We start from the raw sequence: 26252 nt of genomic DNA, 5'->3' as shown, positions 1-26252 counted from the left end.
CCCACCCATCCACTCAACCACCTATTCACTCAGTCACTCGCTCACGCACCCACTAATCCACCCACCCCATACCCAGCCAATTAACCACCCATTCACTCATCCACCTACTCACCCACCCACCCACCGATTCACTCATTCACTCACCCATCTTCTCGCCAATTCACCCATGCACATATTCACAGAGGCCACTCACCTTCACTTTCCCTCTCAATTATTCACTCGTGAGATTCCTCACCCATCAACTCCACCACCCATCCCATCACTCACCAAACCTCTCACTCACGCACTTGCTTATTGGTGAACTCACTCATGAACTCGCCCTATCACTCACTTACCCAGTCACTCATCCACTCACTCGCGTATTGACTCACCCTCTCACCACCCACCTTATAACTCACCCTCTCACCATCTCACTCACCCTCTCATCCACCCACCTTCCCACCCACCCACTCACCCACGCACCCACCCTGTCACTCACCCACGCACCCACCCTGTCACTCACTCACTCACTCACCCACCCACCCACTCACCCACCCACCCACCCACCCACTCACCCACCCACCCACCCACTCACTCACTCACCCACCCACCCACTCACTCACTCACCCACCCACCCACCCACTCACCCACTCACCCACCCACCCACCCACTCACCCACCCACTCACCCTGTCACCAACTCACCCACCCTGTCACCCACCCACCCTGTCACCAACTCACCCACCCTGTCACCCACCCACCCTGTCACTCACTCACCCACCCACCCTGTCACTCACTCACCCACCCACCCTCTCACCCACCCACCCACCCACCTGTCACTCACTCACCCACCCACCCACCCTCTTCACCCGCCAGCTCACCTTTTCGCAAGTCGCAAGCCGTGTCTCTCTGAGTCTCCGTGTAGCCGCCCGCCCCGGGGTGCCTGTGACTCTTCGCCTCCTGCAGAAGGAGGAGAGGGGGGCTCCCTCTGCCCTCCAACTGCAGCTGAAAAGCGCCGTGCGTTGCCGGCAGCCGCCCCCCACCCACCACCATCATTGTCTGCGGTGATGTAGCCGCGTGCTGTTGCTGCTGCTGTTGCTGCTGCACAGCACAAATCGCTGCCGTTGCTGCTGCTGCTGCTGCCGCTGCTGTCGTGGGAAGTTCCAACAGCCTCAGTGGGCCCTGTGTGGCCAAAGCGGTCTCTGCGTGTGGTATCGGCACAACTGTCGATACGCTGCGGCCTCCGACGGCTAGAGGTTGCTGCTGGTTGCTGCTGCTGCTGTTGTTGTTGCTGTTGCTGCCGCTGCTGCTGCTGTTGTTGTGGTTGCTGTGTTGTTGATGGTGTTGGCTGCTACCGCTACCGCTGCTGCTACTACTGCTGCTGCTGCTGTTGCTATTGTTGCTGTGGTGGTGGTGGTGCTGATTATTGTGATGGTGCTGCTGCTGTTGTTGCTGATGCTGCTGCTGCTGATGAGTTCCACCTGTGGCTGCCAGACCGCCGAGTCCATGATGAGCGGCAAAGTGAGCGTAGCCCGTGTATGCGGAATAGAAGGGGGAGCTGTAGTAGACCGGCCTTGCAAGTCCCGCGGAATTGGGATAAACGCACGCGGTTCCGGAGCCGGTCCCGCCTACAACGCCGTTGGCCAAGGCGCACAAGTGCTGATGCTGCTGCTGCTGATGATGATGCTGCTGCTGATGCGGATGATGGTGGTGGTGGTGGTGCTGATGATGTTGCTGTTGTTGCTGCTGCGTGGGCAGTTGATTCTGCTTGGCGTCAGTGGCGCATGCAATTTCTGCCAGCGACCAGAGTTTTGGCTTCGGAGGTCCGCTGCTTTGCGATATTAATACAGACGCGTCGCCGCCACCACCACCACCACCACCTCCACTCACACCACCACCACCTCCCATCACAACGCCACCACCAATTCCACCACCACCGCCACCACCAACAATTACAACCCCCTGAAGAGCGTGAGAAGCGGGGGATGAGTCTCTGGGCGAGATGGCATCAGAGAGACTCGCGGCGTGGTTGATGATGTTGTTGTTGTTGTTGTTGCTGCCGCTGTTGTTGATGATGTTGTTGATGTTGTTGTTGATGGTGGTGGTGGTGGTGGAGTGCTCGTCCTGCCTCAACGCGTCTCCCGGATCGAGATCGTCCCGCGGGGAGGCGCTCCGGTCGTGGTTTAAGAGATTGGCTGCGAGGATAGGTGGGGAAATCATCGACATCATCATCCTCAACATCATCGTCGTCGTCATCATCAGTAGTCAATCATCAGCAGCACTGTCATCATCATCAGCAGCAACAGGAGCTTTGTCATCATCAGCAGCAGCAGTAGAATACTCATCATCAGCAGCACATCATCATCGGTAGCATCATCAGCAGCATTATCATCATCAGCAGCAGAAAACTCACCATCATTAACAGCAGTAGCAGAATCATCATCATCGGTAACATCATCAGCAGCGCTGTCAGCACCATAATCAGCAACAGCAATATTGTCATCATCATCAGCAGAAGACTCATCATCGGTAGCATCATCAGCAGCACTATCATCATCAACAGCAGTAGCAGAATCATCAGCAGCAGCATCATCGTCATCATCAGTAGCATCATCAGCAGCATCACTGGCATCACTGCTATCATTGTTATCAGCATCATCATCGGCAGCAGCAACAGCAGTAACATATGAGCAAAAGTATAATCATCATCATCAGCAGCAGCAGCATCACTATAATGATCAGTGTCAGCATCATCAGCAGCATCCTCATTCTTATCATCAGCAGTAGCAGCTGAGCATCATCACTAACATCATTGGTATGATCGGCAACACACTAATTATCACTGTAATCAACACCATCATCAGCAGCAGCAGTAAGCAACGTTGCCATGAACATAATCAGCATTGTTATCATCCGTATCAGCTGTAATAGTAGCAGCAGCAGCAGCAGCAATATCATCAGCAAGATCAGAATCCACATAATTATCAGCAACATCGTTACTACTCTCATCATATTGATCATCATCAGCATCATCATCAGCATCATCATCGTTAGCAGCAGGAGCAGTATCTCTATTAAAATGTCATCATCAGGAACATCACTATCATCATCATCAGCAGCAGCAGTAGCAATACAAGCAACTCCGTTAATAACATAATTATCATGATCATATCCACATGCCTTTTCAGCATTATCATAATGAGCAGCAGCAGTAGCAGTAAAACCATCATCATCAGCATCATCAGCAGCATCTGCATTATCATCATCATCATCGTCATTTCGTTAACTCACGCAAGGGTCGTATGTACAGTATACGTGCCAATGTTGAACTTCTTTTACGCGTCATTTTCTATCAACCGCGCAATTACCGCAGTGTACACAACTGCGGTCGTACACCGATGATAGTTATAGCGTTGACACACACAGACACACACGCACGTGGACAGATCAACATAAACACACGTAACGTCTACAAATAGGCCGCTGGTGGTAATCCTCACGATCTTCGCGAAGGTCTTGGAGAGCTTCAGTTTGACGCTCGTACCTGGACTTTAAATGTTTTTTTTTGTATTTCACTGAGCTACACGGTTCTTTTTGAGAAGCGACCTGACGCAGATGATAGCTCAACGAAGTGGCTTATGATCCTAGATTTGAGGCTTTCGTGACTGCAAGGAATCATATTCTTAGGTTTTTTCGGTAAAGTCACGTAGGTAAAACATCAAAATTAATAAATAAAAAATAAAAAAAATAAAAAATCACGACGTTTCGGAGACTTGTGTTGCCTCCGAAACGTCGTGATTTTTTTTATTTTATTTTATTTTTATTAATTTTGATGTTTTACCTACGTGACTTTACCGAAAAAACCTAAGAATATGGCTTATGATCATCGCGTGGAAATCTACTGCAGCCGAAGACTCTAAAAGCGTGTTTCTCAGTGTGGAGCGAAAAACTCGGAGGATCCGGAGAAAAATCCACGCGACCACGGGGAGACAGAGAGAGAGACGCAAACTACAAATATACAAATATACGGCGGACGTCAAGGTCGGGATCGAATCCTCCTGTACACCTGGCGAGGTAGTTAACATTCCCTAGCCACCTTGATGATGATGATGAGAGAGAGAGACACCGCGAACTCCAAATACACAGCGGGCGTCAGGGTCGGGATCGAACCCACGACCTCCTGTATACCGGGCGAGGTTAGTTAACATCTCCTAGCCACCGTGGCGAGATGTTAACTACAGAAGCACTAACTGTGGAATGTAAAGTAACGGGGTTGGCAGACCCAGCCTCGAGTTCCACATTGCTGCTGTCTCGATAACAGCTCAACGATCAAAGACCCCCCATATAGCCTCAACAGATTTGTAGGGCAAGTGCTGTGGAGCGAACAGCACCTATGAAGGCCGGCACTGTGCGCGAGGCGGTGGGTGGCCAGCACTAGACCCGTCCGCCTTTGTCTCCCCAGTGGCGATGTTTACACGCCGCGCCAGGGGCCCATTTGAGGCTGAGTCGACCTAGGGGCGGACCATGACCGGTTCAGATAATCGTCTCTGGGTGTTGGTCGCCGTGGGTTTCGTATCGTGGTGCGCTCACCGCTTCACCACCCACTCCCCCGACCACGCTCACACCACATTACTCGGTCCAATGTCGGTGGACCGAGTAATTCGCCTCCCGCGGAGTGTGACGCTAAAGCCGACAGCGAGCAATGGACGCTACACGCTACACGCTCAAAGTTATTTTCGTGGTTCAAATTACAACCAAAGGCTGTGCACATCTCTCGTTTACGGCCCACCCGAGCCGGTGATGGAAATTCCACGTTCCTGTGGCGGGAACGAGGCAGTCCACAGAACGACTGTTGACTTCCTTCCGCGAAGTGGTGCTGATTTTATCGACCCCCGGACGGCGCGATGATGGGCTGAATCATCCATCGCCCCCAAACGAATATCATCAGCAATTCCGATGATTGTTCATATGCAATTTAATATATTATAATTATTAACATAGTTGTTGTTTTTTTTGTTTGAATACGATCCTATAATGACTGATGCACGCGATATGTGAACTTTGATACCTATATACATACGAGTCAAATTAGAACGAGACGTATCGTTTTACAGACACCGAAATGTCATCATAACTGTGGCTTCACGTGTGGGCGAGTGCGAAATTGTTCGTAACAAAATAAAAAAAAATGTGTGTTTTTGGGGGAAACGTAACCGGATCAAAACCGGTAACCGTTTTCAAAATCGCTTCAACCCGTTCCGGCAATGGTGAGGAACGCACGCGCGCTTGATTGGCACGTGCAAGACGTACAAACGGCACGGCGGCTTCCGTCACCGCGTGGTGCATTTTGCCCCCCCCCCCCTGCATTTTTCAAGGCAAGAATACAAGACCGTATGTGTGTGATTGTGTATATGTGTGTCTGTGTGTACAGCCTTCACGTGCACGTAGCCTGGCACAAGCACAGCGGTGACGTCACCGACACTTAGTGGCGAATGGCGGCTGCTGCTGTTGTTGTTGTTGTACACATGGGCACGATGTGCACCTGGCCTGGCACCAGCACCAATAGCAACTTCTGTCGATGAAGTGTTGACCGCAAAATATCGTGAATGCCGGCAGACATCACCATCGCGTCTTACCTATTAAATAATTAGGCTACGTTTTACATAATGAACACAACGATTATTTTAACTCGGTCAAAACTAGGCAATTTAACTTTGACGACTCGACGCAATTTGGGGCAAAATAAAACGGCAATTATATGTGTGTTGGAGTCATCACACTATGAATTTAACGCGACTATTGTGTCTGTATGTACGTGTGTCTATGTAGAGGTGCTCGCTAACAGCACTTGCTCCTACAGTCTATGAAGGCTATACGGGGGATCTTTGTTTTTTGTGTATGTATAACATTTTTTTTATGTAATCGGGCACAATGCAATGTCTGTTTATATATATGGATTGTGCTATGTGTGTATGTGTAGAATGGGCGATCCATTTACAGATACCCCATTCATTTCAAATGCCCCCCCCCCCCACCTCTTAATATGGAACATCTCAATTAAATAATGTCAATAAAGCGACGATGACTCCGTATCTTTACAGAGTAGGTAAACTTACTTAATAAGTGATATTGGCATTGGTGGAAGACGTGCAAAGCGAGGCTTTGGTGTAAACTGCAGCTTTCTCTATAATTAATCCGCTATTGTAGTGGGGCATCTACAGATGGATCACCACGTGTTACATAAATGTGTCTCCATGTTTGTATGTATATGTGTGCGTGTCAAAATACATGACGTACGTACGTATGCGCGCATGTTTGTACGAAATTGTACATACTATAACGCGCGCGTGTGTGTGTGTATATCTATCGGAATGTGTAATCCGTATATCATGTAAACGTGTTAAAATATCTCTAACCAAAATGCCCCAAAATTAATAACTAATTTAACTTTGATAACAAAAAATATGTTCACCACAAATTACATTTTAAGAACGAAAATCAATATTCACCTCGGCATATTTTCAATATCGATGCACAACTACAACAAATATAAAAAAAAAACTGCTAATTATGTAATTTTTGCAACACGTGAAGTTGGGTCGTTGCCCGAAACGTCGCCTACTGTATTTGTTTTGTTTTTATAAATGTGTTGACTTTGTTAACTGTTACTTGTGCATCACTGCTAAGGCAGCAGCAACAGCAATACATATACATTTCCAGACACTTCTTAATTGAAGTTGTAATAAACTGAAGAATGTTTTACTTTAAATCATAAATAAACGTCATGAATATTTAAAGAGCGGCTTGCGTGAAATGTCACGTGTTGATTATGTCGGGTTATGAATGTGGTTCACACGTTCCCAGACGTACAAGCGCGAGTGCATTTGTACTGAACGTGTGTATGCATATATATGTGTAGGTGTGTGTGTGTGTAGGTGTGTGTAGGTGTGTGTAGGTGTGTGCGTGTGTAGGAGTGTGTGTGTAGGAGTGTGTGTGTAGGTGTGTGTGTGTGTAGGTGTGTGTGTGTAGGTGTGTGTGGGGAGCGGTAGTGTAGCGATTAGCGCGCTGCGCTATGAACCCGGCGACCCGAGTTCGATTCCCACTCACGGCCAACACCAGTGGCGATTATCTGAACCGGTCCTGGGCCTCCCCTATGTCGACTCAGCCTCAAATGAGTACCTGGTGCGATGTGTAAACATCACCACTAGGGAGACAAAGGCGGCCGGGCGTGGTGCTGGCCACCCACCCCCCTCGTGTGACGTTCTTGTCTTCATAGGTGCTCACTAACGGCACTTGCCCCAAGAGACTGTCCAGGCTATACGGGGGATCTTTGTCTTTGCGTGTGCGATATGCGAGTGGAGCATGCTAATTACCTTTGCGGAGGAGCGGTGGCGCAGTGGTTAGCGCACAGCGAGACTATACAAACAATTAGTGTTCATTTAAAACAGGTAATATTATTTCCACTTATTGATGGGAATAATATAAAATAATGTAATTCATAAATCCAACGAATATTCGCACGAAATAGAGAAAGGTAGGATATTAAGAATAGAAAATTGAATGGCAATAAAAAAAAATCAGTGTGTATCATTAGTAACCCTAATTACGATGAACACAGACAAATATCCCCCGTATAGCCTTAACAGACTGTTGGGGCAAGTGCAGTTCTCCAGCACCTAAGAAGCACGCCACACGCATATTCACTGATAAATATCCCCCATCTAGTTTTTACAGACCACACCAACTACTCATTTGAGGCTGAGTCGACCTAGATGAGGCCCAGTACCAGTTCAGATAATCTCCACTGATGGTGGCCGTGAGCGGGAATCGAACTCGTGTGGCCGGGTTCGTGGCGCAGTGCGCTAACCACTACTCTACCGTTACCACACCTACGTACTCACACAAAGACAAAGATCCCCCGTGTAGCCTTAACAGACTGTCGGGGCAAGTGCTGTTAGCGAGCTAGCACCTATGAAGGCCGGAACGACGCACGAGAAAGTGGTCGTTGCCAGCAATCACGCCCGACCGCCTTTTTACAACACGGCACCAGATACTCATTTGAGGCTGAGTCGACCTAGGCAAGGCCCAGGATCGGTGCAGATAATCGTTACTCGTGTCTGTCGTGAGCGGGAATCGAACTCGGGTCGCCAGCTGCGCTAGCCGCTACGCTAGCACACACCAACAGCACACACACACACTCACCCAAACACACGCGTACGTACGTACACTCACATCGCAAGTTGTCATTCAAAACCTCGGCGTGCCCCTAATTTGTTTATTTATTCCCCATTACAATTCACAACGTCTTATTCAATAACCACCATAAAATTGGTACAGTAAAGTCGAAGGCTTATTATTCACTCGAATGCTGACCCGTAAGCATACTAGTATTTATCTTGTCTATGTGTGCGTGATGTGGTTGTGGGGAGCCGTGGCGCAACGGTTAGCGCCCCACTGCGCTACGGGGCCGACCAGCCGAGTTCGATTCCCGCCCACCATCGATTGCAGCGGCGAATATTTGCACCGGTTCTGGGCCTCCCCCTGGGTCGACTCAGCCTCAAACGAGTACCCGGCGCGGTGTGTGCAAACGTAGGGGTGTTGCACTTCTTTCGCACCGTACGTAGCCAACCGTGCGAATCGGAGGTGCCGGGGGAAGGGCAGCAAACGATGCACAAATAAAAGAGGTTTCAACTTAGAATCATCAACAGTCGGGAAGCGAAGAAGGCCAGGCGTGGGTTTGGCCGTCCACTCCCTTGTGCGCCGTGTCAGCCTTCATAGTCGCGTGCGTCTGTGAGTGTGCGTGCGTGCGTCTGTGAGTGTGCGTGTGTGTGTCTGTGTGTGTGTGTCTGTACGTGTGAGTGTGCGTGTGTGTGTCTGTATGTGTGAGTGTGTCTTATGTGTGAGTATGTGTGTGTCTGTGCGTGTGCGTGTCTGTATGTGTGAGTGCGTGTGTCTATACGTGTGAGTGTGTGTGTCTGTACGTGTGAGTGTGTGTGTGTACGCGTGACTGTGTGTGTGTCTGTGCGTGTCTGTGTGTCTGTACGTGTGTGTGTGTCTGTATGTGTGAGTGTGCAAGTTTGTGTTTGTCTGTGTGTGTGAATGTGCGGGTGTGTGTGTGTCTATACGTGTGAGTGTGCGAGTGTGTGTCTGTACGTGTGAGTGTGCGAGTGTGTGTGTCTGTAAGTGTGAGCGTATGAGCGTGTGTGTGTCTGTGCATGTGTGTCTGTACGTGCGAGTGTGCGAGTGTGTGTGTCTGTACGTGCGAGTGTGCGTGTGTATGTGTGTGTGTGAATGTGTGTCTGTGTGTGTGTGTGAATGTGCATGTGTGTCTTTGCGTGCGAGTGTGCGAGTGTGTGTGTCTGTACGTGCGAGTGTGCGTGTGTCTGTGTGTGTGTGAATGTGCATGTGTGTCTGTGCGTGGCCCCGTGCGCGTTAATTCATCAATTGACTCTCGCTCGTTAATTAACGATTGCGACGCGTGTAAACAGATTTAAATTTAAACACACACGCACAGATACCCCCGTTTAGCCTTACAGACTGTTAAGGGCAGGCCGCTGTTAGCGAGCACCTATTAAGGCTGCAACGGCGCGCGTGGCCAATAACGCATCTGCTGATGCTTGTGAACACACACTACGGCATCATGTGATACTTTAAGGCTGAGTCGACCTAAGGGAGGCCCTCGACAGTTTAGATAGTAATTAGCCTCCGGTGATGATATGGAACTCTTGCAGATAGCGATCACCCGGACAGGCAAACTGTCGACCGGGGCAAGTTCTGACATCGAGAACCTATGAAGGCCGAGGGGGGGGGGTGTGGGGGGCTGTTTGGCGATAGCACCACGCCCGGCCGCCTTTGTCTCCCTAGTGCTGGAGGTGTCACACGTAACCGGGTACTCAGTTAATGCTGAGCCGATTTTCGGGGCCAGTTCTGATCGATGTCGCCACTGAAGTTGGCCTTCATCGGCAATCGAACATTGGGTCGACCAAAGTTCTCAGCGCAGTGCGCTAACCATTGCGCCACCGCTCCTCACAAAGACAAAGACCCCCCCCCCCCATGTAGCCTTAACAAACTGTAGGGGCAAGTGCTATTAGCGAGCACGAGGGGATGGGTGGCCAGCACCACGTCCGAACGCCTTTGGCGATGTTTACACACCGCACCAGCTAATCATTTGAGGCTGAGTCGATCTATGGGAGGCCCAGGCAATCGTCACCAGCGGTGGCCGTGAGCACACACACACACACGGCTCCCCACAGACCAATAAACACACGCAAATGCACGCGGACGCAAACATGACCATACGCTAACATTTATAGACTGCACGATTGGGCATGCTGTATATATTCTCACTCACTCACTCGCACCTCCACACTCACACACTCGCATACCTCAGGCTAGGTGTGCCTCCACATATCCGCAGATATACTCCCTTACACACGCGCAGATACCCTCCTAACCATCTCTACACACCTCCACGGACACACACAGACACACACTCCACACACATACTCCACACACACACTCCAGACACACACACTCCACACACACGCTAAACACACTCCACACACACACTCCACACACACACTCCACACACACACTCCACACACACACTCCACACACACACTCCACACACACTCCACACACACACACTCCACACACACACTCCACACACACACTCCACACACACACTCCACACACACACTCCACACACACACTCCACACACACACTCCACACACACACACTCCACACACACACTCCACACACACACTCCACACACACACACTCCACACACACACTCCACACACACACTCCACACACACACTCCACACACACACACTCCACACACACACACACACTCCACACACACACACACTCCACACACACACACACTCCACACACACTCCACACACACTCCACACACACACACTCTACACACTCCACACACACACTCCACACACTCTACACACGTTACACACACACACGCTACACACACACACTCCACACACACACACTCCACACACAAACACTCCACAAACACCCTCCACACACACGCTACACACACTCCACACACACAAACTCCACACACACACACACACACACACTCCACACACACACTCCACACACACACTCCACACACACACACTCCACACACACACACTCCACACACACTACACACACACACACTCCACACACACACACTCCACACACACACTCCACACACACACACTCCACACACACGCACTCCACACACTCCACACACACACACACTCCACACACTCCACACACACACACTCCACACACACTCCACACACACACACTCCACACAAACACACACTCCACACTTCACACACTCCACACACACACACACTCCACACACACACACACTCCACACACACACACACTCCACACACACACACACTCCACACACACTCCACACACTCCACACACACACACTCCACACACGCACACACACTCCACACACGCACACGCACTCCACACACGCACACACACTCCACACACACACACACTCCACACACGCACACACACACTCCAAACACACACACTCCACACACACACTCACACACACACACTCCACACACACACACTCCACACACACTCCACACACACTCCACACACACACACTCCACACACACACTCACACACACTCCACACACACACACACTCCACACACTCCACACACACTCCACACACACACACTCCAAACACACACTCACACACACACACTCCACACACTCCGCACACACTCCACACACACTCCACTCACACAAACTCCACACACTCCACACACTCCACACACACACAATCCACACACACTCCACACACACACACACACTCCACGCACACACACTCCACACACACACACACTCCACACACACACACACTCCACACACACGCCACACACACACACTCCACACACACTCCACACACACACACACACTCCACACACACACACACACTCCACACACACACACTCCACACACTCCACACACTCCACCCACACACACACTCCACACACACACACACACTCCACACACACACACTCCACACACACCCACACACACTCCACACACACACACACACTCTACACACACACATACTCCACACACACACTCCACACACACACACTCCACACACACACACACACACTCCACACACACACACTCCACACACCCACACCTCGACACGAGCATCAATGTCTCGCTGGTCGACTGGGGTCGTTGAGTGGTATACTGGATGTGGTGTGCCGAGCGCGGAGGTAGTTTCCAGGTCAGAGAGACTCGGATTGAACCCAGGCCTGTACACCAACACGCACCGATCCTCCTAATCTCCCCTCCTCCTCCATCTCCCCCCTTTCTCTCATCTCCTCCTCCGGTCTCACCACCACCCCCCTCCTCATGTCCTCTCCTCCATCTCCCTACCCGATCTCTTATCACCACACTCCACTATCCTCCTCCTCCTCCATCCTCCATCCTCCTCCTCCATCCTCCATCCTCCTCCACCCTCCTCCTCCATCCTCCTCCACCACCCTCCTCCTCCTCCATCCTCCTCCATCCTCCTCCTCCATCCTCCTCCATCCTCCTCCTCCATCCTCCTCCTCCTCCTCCTCCATCCTCCTCCATCCTCCTCCTCCACCACCCTCCTCCATCCTCCACCACCACCACCACCACCCTCCTCTCACCTTCCCCGTCGTGCGCCGCCGCGCTCAGCCCCTTCTCGGGCGACTCGGCGTCGTCGTCCGTCTTCTCGAGGTCGATGGTCGCGTCCTCCTCCTCCTCCTCGTCCTCGCTCTTGGCGCGCGGCGCCCACGTCACCTTGTTCTCCTTCTTGAGACGCCGGCGAGCGTTGGCGAACCACGTGGAGACCTGCGTCAGGGTCATCTTGGTGATGATGGCCAGCATGATCTTCTCGCCCTTGGTGGGGTACGGGTTCTTGCGGTGCTCGTTCAGCCACGCCTTGAGCGTCGCCGTCGCGTCCCGGGTCGCGTTCTTGCGGTAGGCCGCGTCCGAGTAAGGGTAGGGCCCCAGCGGGGTGCCGTAGGGGTGGTAGGCGGCAACACCTCCGGCAAGACCTGGGCCCGTGGGGTCGTAGGGAGATGCCTGGGGGCGAGGGGGGGGAGAGAGAGTTGGGGGAGCGGGCAGCGTAAGAGGAGTTCGATTTCCCGCCCACGGCCGCCTCGCCAACGCCTGTGACGATTGTCCGGGTCAGGTTCGGACTCAAATGGGCACCATGTGCGGTGCCTGAACATCGCCGCTAAGGGAGACAAAGGCGGCCCGGGCGTTGGTTTTCTGGCCATCCATCAGGTCGAGTGCCGTGCCGGCTTTCATAGGTGCTACTCGCTCGTTGAACGCACTTGCCCCAAAAGTTTGTGAATGCTATACGGGTGATCTTTGTCTCTGTGTGAGCGGCGGTGTGTGAGCGTGAGAATGCACAGGAGCGACGCTCACAACAGCGAGCCGGGTGCCGGGCGGATAAAACGCAGCGAGGTGCACAGGTGGTGCATCTGTCAGTCATCTCAGCCAGTCACATCCGATGGCACTCGGGTCTGTCCCCTCATCTCGACACTTCCCCTGGCCTCAATGTGCACGTAGCCTGGCACAAGCGCTGTGGTGTTGTGTGGTCGAGAGTTTGAGAGAGAGAGAGACAGATATGTGTTTTATTTTTTAGGATTGAATGTGAGACAGAGATGAATGTGTGTGTCTGTGTGATAGAGATTATACCACACCGGACCTCATGGGTGTATACGCTCACAGCACTTGCCTCAAAACTATGTGTGGGCTATGAGGGGGATCTTTGTCTTGTGTGTGAGAAAGTGAGTGTCGGTGGACGTGAGAGTAAGTTAAGGGTGGCGTGGGAGTGTGTGAGGTGGAGTGAGAGAGTGAGTGAGGGTGAGGGTGTGGGCGAGGGTGTGGGTGAGAGTGTGGGTGAGAGTGTGGGTGAGGGTGTGGGTGAGAGTGTGGGTAAGGGTGTGGGTGAGGGCGTGGGTGAGGGTGTGGGTGAGAGTGTGGGTGAGGGTGTGGGCGAGGGTGTTGGTGTGGGTGAGGGTGAGGGTGAGTGTGTGAGGTGGAGTGAGAGAGTGAGTGAGGGTGAGGGTGTGGGTGAGTGTGTGGGTGAGAGTGTGGGTGAGGGTGTGGGCGAGGGTGTTGGTGTGGGTGAGGGTGTGGGTGAGTGTGTGAGGTGGAGTGAGAGAGTGAGTGAGGGTGAGGGTGTGGGTGAGGGTGTGGGTGAGAGTGTGGGTGAGGGTGTGGGCGAGGGTGTTGGTGTGGGTGAGGGTGTGGGTGAGTGTGTGAGGTGGAGTGAGAGAGTGAGTGAGGGTGAGGGTGTGGGTAAGGGTGTGGGTGAGGGTGTGGGTGAGGGTGAGGGTGTGGGTGAGGGTGTGGGTGAGGGTGTGGGTGAGGGTGTGGGTGAGGGTGAGGGTGAGGGTGTGGGTGAGTGTGTGGGTGAGGGTGTGGGTGAGGGTGTGGGTGAGGGTGTGGGTGAGGGTGTGGGTGAGGGTGTGGGTTAGGGTGAGGGTGTGGGTGAGTGTGTGGGTGAGGGTGTGGGTGAGGGTGTGGGTGTGGGTGAGTGTGTGGGTGAGGGTGTGGGTGTGGGTGAGGGTGTGGGTGAGGGTGTGGGTGTGGGTGAGGGTGTGGGTGAGGGTGTGGGTGTGGGTGAGGGTGTGGGTGAGGGTGTGAGTGAGGGTGTGGGTGAGGGTGTGGGTGAGGGTGTGGGTGAGGGTGTGGGTGAGGGTGTGAGTGAGGGTGTGGGTGAGGGTGTGGGTGAGGGTGTGGATGGGGGTGTGGGTGAGGGTGTGAGTGAGGGTGTGGGTGAGGGTGAGTGTGTGGGTGAGGGGGTGGGTGAGGGTGTGGGTGAGGGTGTGGGTGAGGGGTGTGGGTGAGTGTGTGAGTGTGGGTGAGGATGTGGGTGAGGGAGTGGGTGAGAGTGTGGGTGTGAGTGTGTGGGTGAGTGTGTGGGTGAGTGTGTGGGTGAGAGTGAGGGTGGGAGTGTGGGTGAGTGTGTGGGTGAGGGTGTGGGTGAGTGTGTGGGTGAGGGTGTGGGTGAGTGTGTGGGTGAGTGTGTGGGTGAGGGTGTGGGTGAGAGTGTGGGTGACGGTGTGGGTGACAGTGTAGGTGACGGTGTGGGTGAGGGTGTGTGTGGTGTGATAGTGTGATATTATGTGAGTGTGCGTGCGCACGCGTAGTGTGTGAGAGTGAACTTGGTGGTGCATTTGTGTAAACTAGGGAGTGTGAGTATGAGTGTGGGTTTGTGTGTGTGTGTGGAAATAGTGTGTGTGGTGGGAGAGTGAGTTTGGCTGTGAGTGTGTATGTATGTGAGAGTGAGTTTGGAAGTGTGTGGGTGTGAGTGAGTGAGTGTGTGAGTGTGTGAGGGTGTGAGTGTGTGAGTGTGTGAGTGTGTGTGAGTGTGTGAGGGTGTGAGTGTGTGAGTGTGTGTGAGTGTGTGAGGGTGTGAGTGTGTGAGTGTGTGAGGGTGTGAGTGTGTGAGTGTGTGAAGGTGTGTGTGAGTGTGTGAGTGTGTTAGAGTGTGTGAATCTGTGAGTGTGTGAGTGTGTGGGGGTGTGCGTGTGTGAGTATATGAGTGTGTGAGAGTGTGAATGTGTGTGTGTGAGTGTGTGTGTGTGAGTGTGTGAATCTGTGAGTGTGTGAGGGTGTGAGTGTGTGAGCATATGAGTGTGTAACAGTGTGAGTGTGTGAGTGTGTGAAGGTGTGAGTGTATTAGAGTGTGAGTGTGTGAATCTGTGAGTGTGTGTGTGTGAAGGTGTGAGTGTATTAGAGTGTGAGTGTGTGAATATGTAAGTGTGTGGGGGTGTGAGTGTGTGGGAGAAAGTGAGAGGGTGTGTGAGTGTGTGAGTGAGTGTGTGAGTGTGTAAAGGTGTGAGTGTGCTAGAGTGTGTGAGTGTGTAAGTGTGTGAGTGAGTGTGTGAGTGTGTGAGTGAGTGTGTGAGTGTGTGAGTGTGTTAGAGTGTGTGAGTGTGTGAGTGTGTAAGTGTGTGTGTGAGTGTGTGAGTGTATAAGTGTGTAAGTGTGTGAGTGAGTGTGTGCGTGTGTGAGTGTGTGAATGCCTGAAGGTGTGAGTGTGTGAGTGTTTGAGTGTGTGTGAGAGAGTGTGAGTGTGTGAGTGTTTTAGAGTGTGAGTGTGTAAGTGTGTGAGTGTGTAAGTGTGTGTGAGTGTGTGTGAGTGTGAGGGTGTGAGGGTGTGAGTTTGTGTGTGAGTGTATAAGTGTGTAAGTGTGTGAGTGAGTGTGTGAGTGTGTGAGTGTGTTAGAGTGTGTGAGTGTGTGAGTGTGTAAGTGTGTGTGTGAGTGGATGAGTGTGTGAGTATATGGATGTGTGAGTGTGTGAGTGTGTGAATGTGTGAGTGTGTGAGTGTGTGAGGGTGAGTGTGTGTGAGTGTGTGAGTGTGTGGGGGTGTGTGAGGATGTGAGTGTGTGAGTGTGTTTGAGTGTGATTGTGTGAGGGTGTGAGTGTATGAGTGTGTTAGAGTGTGAGTGTGTGAAGGTGTGTGTGAGTGAGTGTGTGTGTGTGTGAGCGTGTGAGTGGGTGAGTGTGTGAGTATATGAATGTGTGAGTATGTGAGTGTTTGAATGTGTGAGTGTGTGAGTGTATGAGGGTGAGTGTGTGAAGGTGTGAGTGTGTGAGTGTGTGAGTGTGTGGGGGTGTGTGAGGATGTGAGTGAGTATGTGAGTGTGTTAATGTGTGAGGGTGTGAGTGAGAGAGTGTGTTAGAGTGTGTGCGTGTGAGTGTGTGAGTGAGTGTGTGAGTGTGTGTGTGATTGTGTGAGTGTGTGTGCGTGTGTGAGTGTGTGTGTGAATGTGTGAGTGTGTGTGCGTGTGTGAGTTAGTGTGTAAGCGTGTGAGTGTGTGAGTGTGTGAGTGTGTGATGGTGTAAGAAAGTGGGTAGCTGTGTGGCTTGAACTGTGTGTTGGTGATATCACGTGCGGGGAGCAGTTTCCTAGTGGTTAGTCCGTGCGCACTCTTGTTCAATTATCTGAACTAGTGCTGAGACCTCCCTAGCACCTGGTGTGGTGTGTAAAAGTCGCCAATGGGGATACAAAGGCGGCCAGGAGTGTTGCTGGCCACCCACCCCATCGTGTGCCGTTCACAGGTGCTCGCTAACAGCAATTACCACCACAGTCTGTTAAGACTACAGACTATATATTTGTCTTTGTGATGAGTGTGTGTGTGTACACGTGTGATGTGTGTGCAGGTGTGTGTGTGCATGACCAAGTGTGGGTTTGTGCAGGTGTGTGGATGCAATCGTCCATGCGTGTGTATTTTGTGTGTGCGTGTGTACGTATACCGGTGTGTATGTTTCAAAAGTGTGTGTGTGTAATGGCTGTGTGTTGATTGTGAACGCATGTGTGTGAACGCGTGTTTGCACAAGTGTGTGCAGCTTCCGTTTGGCCAGATCGAGGGGGCTAAACGGGTGCGGCACGGGCTGGAGAAGAGATGGAGTGATGTGGTACAGGAGGACGTGGAGCTGAGTGGACCGGCCGATGACTGGTACCAGCGGTGTCAAGATCGGCCTCTGTGGAGGAGGCTCGTGAAGGACGCTGCTACTACTGGGCAGTTGGAGGCAGTCGCCCTCCATCAACAACGGAGGCCGGGAGGAGCGACGCTCACAACAACGCGCGGAGCAATGGTCGGTTAAAACGCATCAAGTTGCAAGGAGCGCAGGTGGTGCATCTGTCAGTCATCTCGGTCAGCCAAACCCATGGCGCCTGGGTCAGTCCCGTGACCTCCCGTCAGCGAGCCTCTGAAACCGCGCTTGGCCTCAAAGTGCACCTAGCCTGGCACGGGCGCTGCGGTGACGTCACAGCCACTTGGTGACGAACGGCGGCGGATGTTGCTGCTGTTGCTGTACAGGTGTCTGTGTGCTCAAGTACGTGTGTGTTTAGGTCAAGTGTGAGTGTGTGTGTGCAGGCCAAATGTGCCTGCAAGTGAAATATGCGTGCGCGTGTGTGTGTGCGGTGTTGTGTGTGGGGAGTGGTGGTGCAGCGGTTAGCGCGCTGCGCTGCGAACCCGGCGACCCGGGTTCGATTTCCGCACACGGCCGCCACCGGTGACGATTGTCTGAACCGGTCCTGAGCCTCGCTTAGGTCGACTCAGCCTCAAATCAGTGCCTGGGGAGACAATGGCGGTCGGGCCGTGGTGCTGTCCCCCCCACCTCCTCGTGTACTGTGTCGACCTTCATAGGTGCTCGCCAATAGCACTTGCCCCTACAGTCTGTCAAGGCTATTAGGGGGATCTTTGTCTTTGGGGTTGTGTACAAGTGTGTATATGTGTATATATGTGTGTGATGCAGTACAACATATCGATATATCACTAAAACATCACACGTCAATGTGACGCACGCACGCACACATCGACTTATGAACGCCGGCATGGCACACGAGGTGATGGTCCGGCTGAAACCACGCCCGACCGCCTTTGTCTCCCCGATGCTGACGGTTTAAATCGTCGCAACAGGTAGTCGTCTTCAGATGATCAATTCGCCGCAGATGTTGGTCTAGGCTGAGATTCGAACTCGGGTGGCCGGGGTACGTGGCGCAATGTGCTCACCACTGACACGTCCGATCCAAGGCAATTGCCCGTTGTTTTTTAACTTGCCGTGCCCTGAGATCAAACTCGGCGACTCCTCTATCGCTCGTCCAGTGTGATCGCAGCGGGAACATGGCAGCTGCCCCGTGTCCTGGGCCTCCCCTAGGTCGACTCAGCCTCACGTGAGCACCTGTAAACATCGCCAACTAAGGAGACAAAGGCGGCCGGGCGTGATGCTGGCCACCCACCCCGTCGTGTGCCGTTGCCGGCCTTCATAAGATGCTCGCTAACAGCACTTGCCCCAACAGTCTGCGAAGGCTACACGGGGGACCTTTGTCTTTTGAGCCATTGCTCTCTCCATTGCTCTGTTAATGGCTCGTGTAAACTCGCTCGATGCTCTTATTAATACATTAATGCGGCAGATTAGGCGCTTCACTCATTAATTAATAGGGCCATCATCGCCAATTAATAATGTACAATTATAAGCGGCGCACAAAGAGAACGATTTCCCCGTTTAGAACGTTCGGGGGGGCGGGGGGGGATGCGATTAGCGAGCAGCTATGAAGCTTGACACGGCACGCGAGTTGGTTGTTGTAGGCCAGTCCCCCGCGGCCGAACGCCTTTGTCTTCCCTGCTCATTCTAGATTTGAAGCTTTCGTGACTGCAAGGATTCATATACTCTTAGTGTTTTTCGGTAAAGTCACGTAGGTACAAAATGAAATTTAAATTAATAAAAATAAAAAATTAAATAAAAAAATAATAAAAAATCACGACGTTTCGGAGGCAACACAAGTCTCCGTCATCAGGTGATACAGCAAATCTGGCTGTTACGGTCCCACCTTATGACGGAGACTTGTGTTGCCTCCGAAACGTCGTGATTTTTTAGCATTTTATTTTCATTAATTTTAATTTAAATTTTTTACCTACGTGACTTTACCGACAAAACCAAGAGTATGATTCCCTGCTCATGTTTACATACCGTAACCACGTTCTCTATTAAGGCTGAGTCGACTTAGGGGAGGCCCAGGAGCGGTGCAGATATTTGCCACTGTTTTCGCACGGTAATCGAACTCGACGGGTTCCAATGGCAGTGCGCTAACCACTGCGCTACCGTAAACACTAATAAATATCTTGCAAAACAATTGTACACACATCGTGCGTAGAGCTACTGAGCGGTGATGAGCGCACGACGCTACGAAGCAGGCGACCTGGGTTGGACTCCCGGTTGCGGATGAGTGGTATCGTTTGTTGCGTGTCTAAGAACCGGCGCTGACGGCGCGGTGAAGTATGGTCAAACAACTCCCATACGACCTATAGGAACGTAGATGCAGGCCTTCGTCCAGCAGCGGATATGCATGGCAATCACTTCTTCAAACGTACACACGCGCACTTACAAATCTACACACACGCACGCGCGTGCACACGCGGACACGTAAACGTGCACGTACAGCTGTATACATGAAGAAAGACAAGATCCCCGTATAGCCGTGAACAGACTGTTGGGGCAAGTGCAGTTAGCGAACACTTTAAACACACACACAAAACACACGCGCTTATGCAATATATATATCATATTCATATACTTATATACATAGACTGTCTCTGTTTGCGTGCCTGTATTGAAATAATGCAACTTACCTAAGGATAAATACGTACATACAGACGAACACACTTACATATACATACAAATGCATACATACACGTATACACATCCTCTCACACATACGCAATACAAGCATACACAAATATCCCCCATATAGCCTTAACAAACTGTTGGGGCAAGTGCTGTTAGCGAGAACCTATGCACTGCACACGAGGGGGTGGGTGGCCAGCACCACGCCGGGCCGCCTTTGTCTCCCCAATGGCGATGTTCTTCCACACCGCACCAGGTACTCATTTGAGGCTGAGTCGACCTAGCGGAGGCCCAGTACCAGTTCAGATAATCTCCACTGGCCGTGAGCGGGAATCGAACTCGGGTGGCCGGGTTCGTGGCTGCTCTACCGTGACCACACCTACGTACTCACACAAAGACAAAGATCCCCCGTGTAGCCTTAACAGACTGTTGGGGCAAGTGCTGTTAGCGAGCAGCACCTATGAAGGCCGGCACGGCACACGAGGGGGGTGGGTGGCCAGCACCACGCCCGCGGTGCTGGTGATCACGACGATATTTACACACCGCATCAGGCGCTCGTTTAAGGCTGAGTCGACCTAGTGCTAGCACATTAACGGTCCCAGAGATCGCTCGTGACCTGTAATAGAATTCAGACGGCCGGGTAGGGATCGCAGCGTGCTAACCATTGCGCCACCGCTCCTCAGTATATGCACACGCAGACACCGAACATTTACAGGCAAATAAACAACAACACACGCGGGATATTGTTGTATTATTTACATTATAGAGCATTGGGTCACTTGCTTCTCGCGAGCACCTATTAAGGTCACAAAGGCAAAGATCCCCCGTATAGCTTCAACAAACTGTTGAGGCAAGTGCTCTTCGCGATCACACTCGCTGCACAAGCTATCACTGTTAAGGCTGAGTCGACCTAGGCGATGGGGGAGGCCCACTTTTGTTGTTGCGTGGAGCGGGGAATCGAACCCGGGTTGCTCTGAATTGCATTGCGCCACCGATCCCCAGACACACACACACCACGCGTACACAAGCAACACAAAGACAAAGATCCCCCGTATAGCCTTAACAGACTGTTGGGGCAAGTGCTGTCAGCGAGCACCTTTAAAGGCCAGAACGGCACACGAGAGGATGGGAGGCCAGCACCACGCCCGACCGCCTTTGTTTCCCTATTGGCGATGTTTACACACCAGGTACTCATTTGAGGCTGTGTCGACCTAGGGGAGGCCCAGGACTGGATCAGATAATCGTCACCGGTGTTGGCCGTGAGCGGGAATCGAACTCGGGTCGCCGGGTGCATAGCGCAGCGCGCTAACCGCTACACCTCCGCTCCAAACAGACACACACACAGAGACAGAAAGTCATTTAAGCGTGTTTAAAATAACACTGTCAATTTAACAGCTCTATCTAAATAGCCGTGCAGGCGTAATCAATAATTAACTGCTGTAGCTACAAGTGTGGTTATCTAGCCTTGCGACAGAATATTTAGAACAACACAATTGTGTCCACGTTATTATATTTCGTTACACTTTTCATAACAATAAACACGCGACTGCCGATTCCAGAGCAATTAATATCATAATGATATAATAATAATGATGATGATGATGAAGAAGATGATTTACAGGGCTTGGTACATCCACTGCTCCACAGAATGAAAGGTCTCTCTATCCCACGCCATGTCGATGACGAGGGTTATTTTGACCATACTTCACCGCGCCGGTCACTGCGGGCTATGGCTGATTAATATCGATCCCTCATTCGACACTGATGTTAACCGTGGTCGGGGAATCGAACTCAGGGGGGGGGGGTAGAGTTTAGGTGCGCTAACCGCAGCGCCACCGCTCCCGTCCTTCTCTCCATATTACAAAAAAAAACGACCTAGAATGGTGGCTTGATTGATTAATTAACACCGGGTCTTAATTAATGTGTTGACTATTTAAAGCTATTTGCACAACCATAAATGCTGACGTAGGTTTCATCCAGCAGTGGATGGCGCATGGCTGATGATGATGATGAATGGGCATTTGCGCGCGTGTGTGTTTGCGATGCATGTTGCCTGAATGCGATAATTATGCGTGAACATACTGTGGACAATTATGTATGTGTCTGTATGTGTCTGTGTCTGTATGTGTGTTTATGTGTGTAGGTCGACTCAGCCTCGAATGCGTACCCGGTGCGGTGTGTAAACATCGTCACTCGGGAGACAAAGGCGGCCGGGCGTGGTGCTGGCCACCCACCCCCTCGTGCGCCGTGCCCGCCTTCATAGGTGCTCGCTAACAGCACTTGCCCCAACAGTCTGTTAAGGCTATACGGGGGATCTTTGCCTTTGTGTGTATGTGTATACGTATGTGTGTGTGTGTGTTATGTGTGCGCGTGTGTATGCGTGGGTTCTAAATACGTGCGTACACGTGTATGTCGTATGTGCGTATGTATGTGTACATGTGTGTACGTGTGTGTGCAGTGCGTGTGTGGACGTGCTTATGCGTGTGTGTATATTTTCGTGGGTGTACGTGTGTCTGTGTGTATGTTTAAATGTGTACGTATGCGCGTGTGAATGTATGTGCGTATGTGTGAGTGTTTATATGTGTGTGTATGTCTGTGTGCGTGTTTGTACACGCGAATGTGTGTATGGAAACGCGGCGCCGGAACCTTAATAGGTTCTCGCTAACAGCACTTGTCCGAACGGCTTGTGTCGGCTATACGGGGGATCTTTGTCTCTATGTAAGTATATATGTATAGATATGCGTAGTGCGTATGCGTGCGCATGTGGGTGTACGTGTATTTACGTCTGTGTGTATGTTTTTTACGTATGTTACGTGTGTTTATGCATGCGCGAAAAATAAACATTGCCACTAGGGAGACAAAGGCGGCCGGTCGTGGTGTTGGCCACCCACCCTCTCGTGTGCCGTGCCGGCCTTCAATAGGTGCTCGCCAACAGCACTTGCCCCAACAGTCTGTCGAAGGCTATACGGGGAATCTTTGTCTTTGTAAATGTACAACATTGAGCGAGAGCTAATTCACGAATGTTAGCGTATGAGCGCGAACTGCGGTGTATGTGGACTAGTTTGCGATTGCGCATTGATGCATAAGTACACATGCAAGTACATCACATCTATGCGTACACGCACACACGTGTGTATGTATACACACACACACACGTGTGTGTGTGTACACTCACACACACGTGCTAATCAACGTGCATTTACACACGCAAACATTTTGGAACACACGCGTACACACACACACACAGACGCACAGATGCCCCCGTGTAGCCTCAACAGACTGTTGGGTCAAGTGCTGTTAGCGAGCACCTATGGATGTCGGCACGTCATACGAAGGGGTGGGGTGGCCAAGACCCCACCCGGACGCCTTTGTCTTCCTGGTGGCGATGTTTACACACCGCACCAGGTACTCATTTGAGGCCCAGGACCGGTTCAGATAATCGTCACTGGTGTTGGCTGTGAGCGCGAATCGAAATCAGGTCGATCGCTGGGTATCGTAGCGCAGTGCGCTAATCACTACGCAAACGCTCCCCACACAATCTATCACACACACACACATATATATGTGTATACACACGTGTATCCATCACACAACAACAACAACAACCATCGTTCGCCACTAAGTGGCGGGGACGTCACCACGACGGCTTGTGCCATGCTCGGTGCACAAAGACACTCACACACTCGTGTACTATAACACGTGCGCGCGCGCGCGCACACACTCCTTTCGTTTGAACATCACGACACACGCACGCACAGATTAACATGAGCACAGACACACGCACATGCGTAGTTGTCTAAATGCATTACACGTAACATTTGGATCCGTTCACACACATACACATATACCACCTTCTCACATACATATACACACACAAAGATCCCCCGTATAGCCTTAAGGGACTGTTGGGGCAAGTGCTGTTAGCGATCACCTATGAAGGCCGGAACGGCACACAGGGGAGGGTGAGTGGCCACCACGCCCGGCCGCTTTTGTCTCCCCAGTGGCGATGTTTTTTTACACCGCACCATGTTTTCATTTGAGGCTGAGTCGACCTAGGGGAGACCCAAGACCGGTTCAGATAATCGTCGCTGTTTGCCGTGAGCGGGAATTGAACTGGGGCCACCGGGTTCGTAACGGAGTGCGCTAACCGCCACGCGACCATTCCCCAACACACACATTTATATATATACAAACACACACATTTATAGATATACAAACACACACACGCACAAATACATATACAAAAGACGTTCTCACACACACACACACGCACTCATGCGCACGTGTACAATAAACGTGTGTACACCACACACACACACTCGAATCCACGCATACAATAACACGTTTGTACACACACACACTTTCTCTCTCGTAAGCACACGTACAATAACGCGTATAAACACACACTCTCGTATACACACATAGAAGGACACATTTGCACACGCACACACACACACACCACCACGCACACACATACATGAACACATATGCACACACACAACACACACACATATGCATACTTTCACACGTTTGTACACACACAATCTCGAGCACGGATATACACAAAAGCACACGTTTGCACACAACTCATGGATACTGTGATCATTTAATCACTTCATTACTGAATAAGCCACGGCTTAACTATTACCTCTAGCGCTTACTCACGCACGGACACAAAGACAAAGATCCCCCGTATAGCCTTCGACAGACTGTTGGGGCAAGTTCTGTCAGCGAGCACCCACGAAAGCCGCTACTTTGGCACACGTGGGTAGCGGGTGGCCAGCACCACGCCTCGCCGCCTTTGTCTCCCTAGCGGCGATGCGTACACACCGCACCGGGTACTCATTCGAGGCTGAGTCGACCTACACACGGACGCGCACACACACACACACACACTAACTTTTACGTACGAGAGAGGATGCTTGTGCATCCACCCCATAGCGTTCAACCGCTCTGTGCCAACAAGGCGACGAAGAGGCGACGTCTCCCCAGTGGAGGAGTCATTGAGCTTCGCCCATCTCACCCAGCGACGCAAAGCCCACGCACACTCGGCAAAAGTAACACAATCACACCAACACCATCACCACCAACACCATCACAGAAGCGTGACAAACACAACGCGCAATCGATCACAACCCAGACAGAGTGAACAACGCGACTGCCCTACAGCAACACCCAAACGCGCACAGGCGGATCCGTGCAATACTCTTCCCCCCCCCACTCCAAAAAAAAACTCACTCACATCAACGCGCTCCAACTCTCTCTTACTCACTCACACGCGCGCGCTTACTTCAACACAGCGCTACGCATAGCGGGATGGAGAGTGAGGACAGGATGGGGGGGGTGGTGGGTGTTCTGTAGTGGTGGTGGTGGGGGGTGGGTAGCGATGGTGGTCAAGTATGGTCAAGGCTTTCGACTGCACACTTACCACGTATCCCGGGAAGGCTGCGTGCTCAGCCGTGTACTGTAGCGGGCTATAGGCGTGCGGTGTCGCTGCGGCCGCAGCTGCAGTCGCGAAGGCGGCCGACGCCGGGTACGGGCTGAACGCCGATCCGGCACCGGATCGACCCAATTCCTCGGAGCGAGCGCCTCCCAGCAACGTGGGGGCCCCGTACGCCGGGCACGAGTAGAGGGCGAGCGATGCGGACGAGGGCTGGTACAGATAACCTTGGGGATGGTGAGCCATCACGCACACACGCCGACTCGGGTCTGCGGTGGCGGCTGTCGGCGGAGGCAACGGCGGCGGCGAGCGGGTACGAGAAGGGGAGGAGGAGGAGGTGGAGGGGGGGGGAGCTCGAGTCGATGGGAGAGTTTTTCTCGGGGGGCGGGGTGTGTGTTGGGGTAGAGGGGTTGGGTTGATGGTGGTGGTGGTGGTAGTGGTGGTGGTGGTAGCTGTGTGTGTGTGTGTCTCTCTCTGTGGGTGCATGAGCGACCGCGCGCGCGCGCGCGCAATTGTGTGCGCGCGCGTGTGTCAGTCACTTTGTGTGTGCGCGCGTGTGTGTGTGGAGAAGAGATGGGGGGTGGGGGGGGAGAAGAGTGGATCATGGGGTGGGTGGGTGGGTGAGAAGGGAGAGTGGGTGGGTGGATG

The 26252-nt window shown here is 52.1% G+C and overlaps 1 protein-coding gene across 5 annotated transcripts in view; it reads right to left on the bottom strand.

The window, feature by feature from the left end:
- The window catches only part of LOC144946672 (Iroquois homeobox protein 5a-like), a 38028-nt gene extending 12003 nt beyond the window's left edge, over nt 1-26025 (bottom strand). For 4 of the 5 annotated variants that reach the window (XR_013639926.1, XR_013639928.1, XR_013639927.1 and 1 more), the window contains exons 1-3: nt 25593-26025; nt 12676-13093; nt 859-2172 (exon numbers count right to left, since the gene is read on the bottom strand). Coding sequence is in view for 2 of the 5 variants with exons in the window: in XM_078875749.1 (XP_078731875.1) it covers nt 859-2172; nt 12676-13093; nt 25593-25850 (1990 nt within the window). In the remaining 3 variants the exon portion in view is untranslated. The remainder of the gene's footprint in view (nt 1-858; nt 2173-12675; nt 13094-25592) is intronic. The other variant, XM_078875748.1, reaches the window with a different exon arrangement.
- Nucleotides 26026-26252: the final 227 nt, after the last annotated feature.

The sequence above is a fragment of the Lampetra fluviatilis genome, chromosome 42 (genome assembly GCF_964198595.1).
Source record: "Lampetra fluviatilis chromosome 42, kcLamFluv1.1, whole genome shotgun sequence".
NCBI lineage: Eukaryota > Metazoa > Chordata > Hyperoartia > Petromyzontiformes > Petromyzontidae > Lampetra > Lampetra fluviatilis.
Note: the sequence above shows the minus strand (reverse complement) of the source record. Positions and strands in the feature narration are given on the sequence as shown.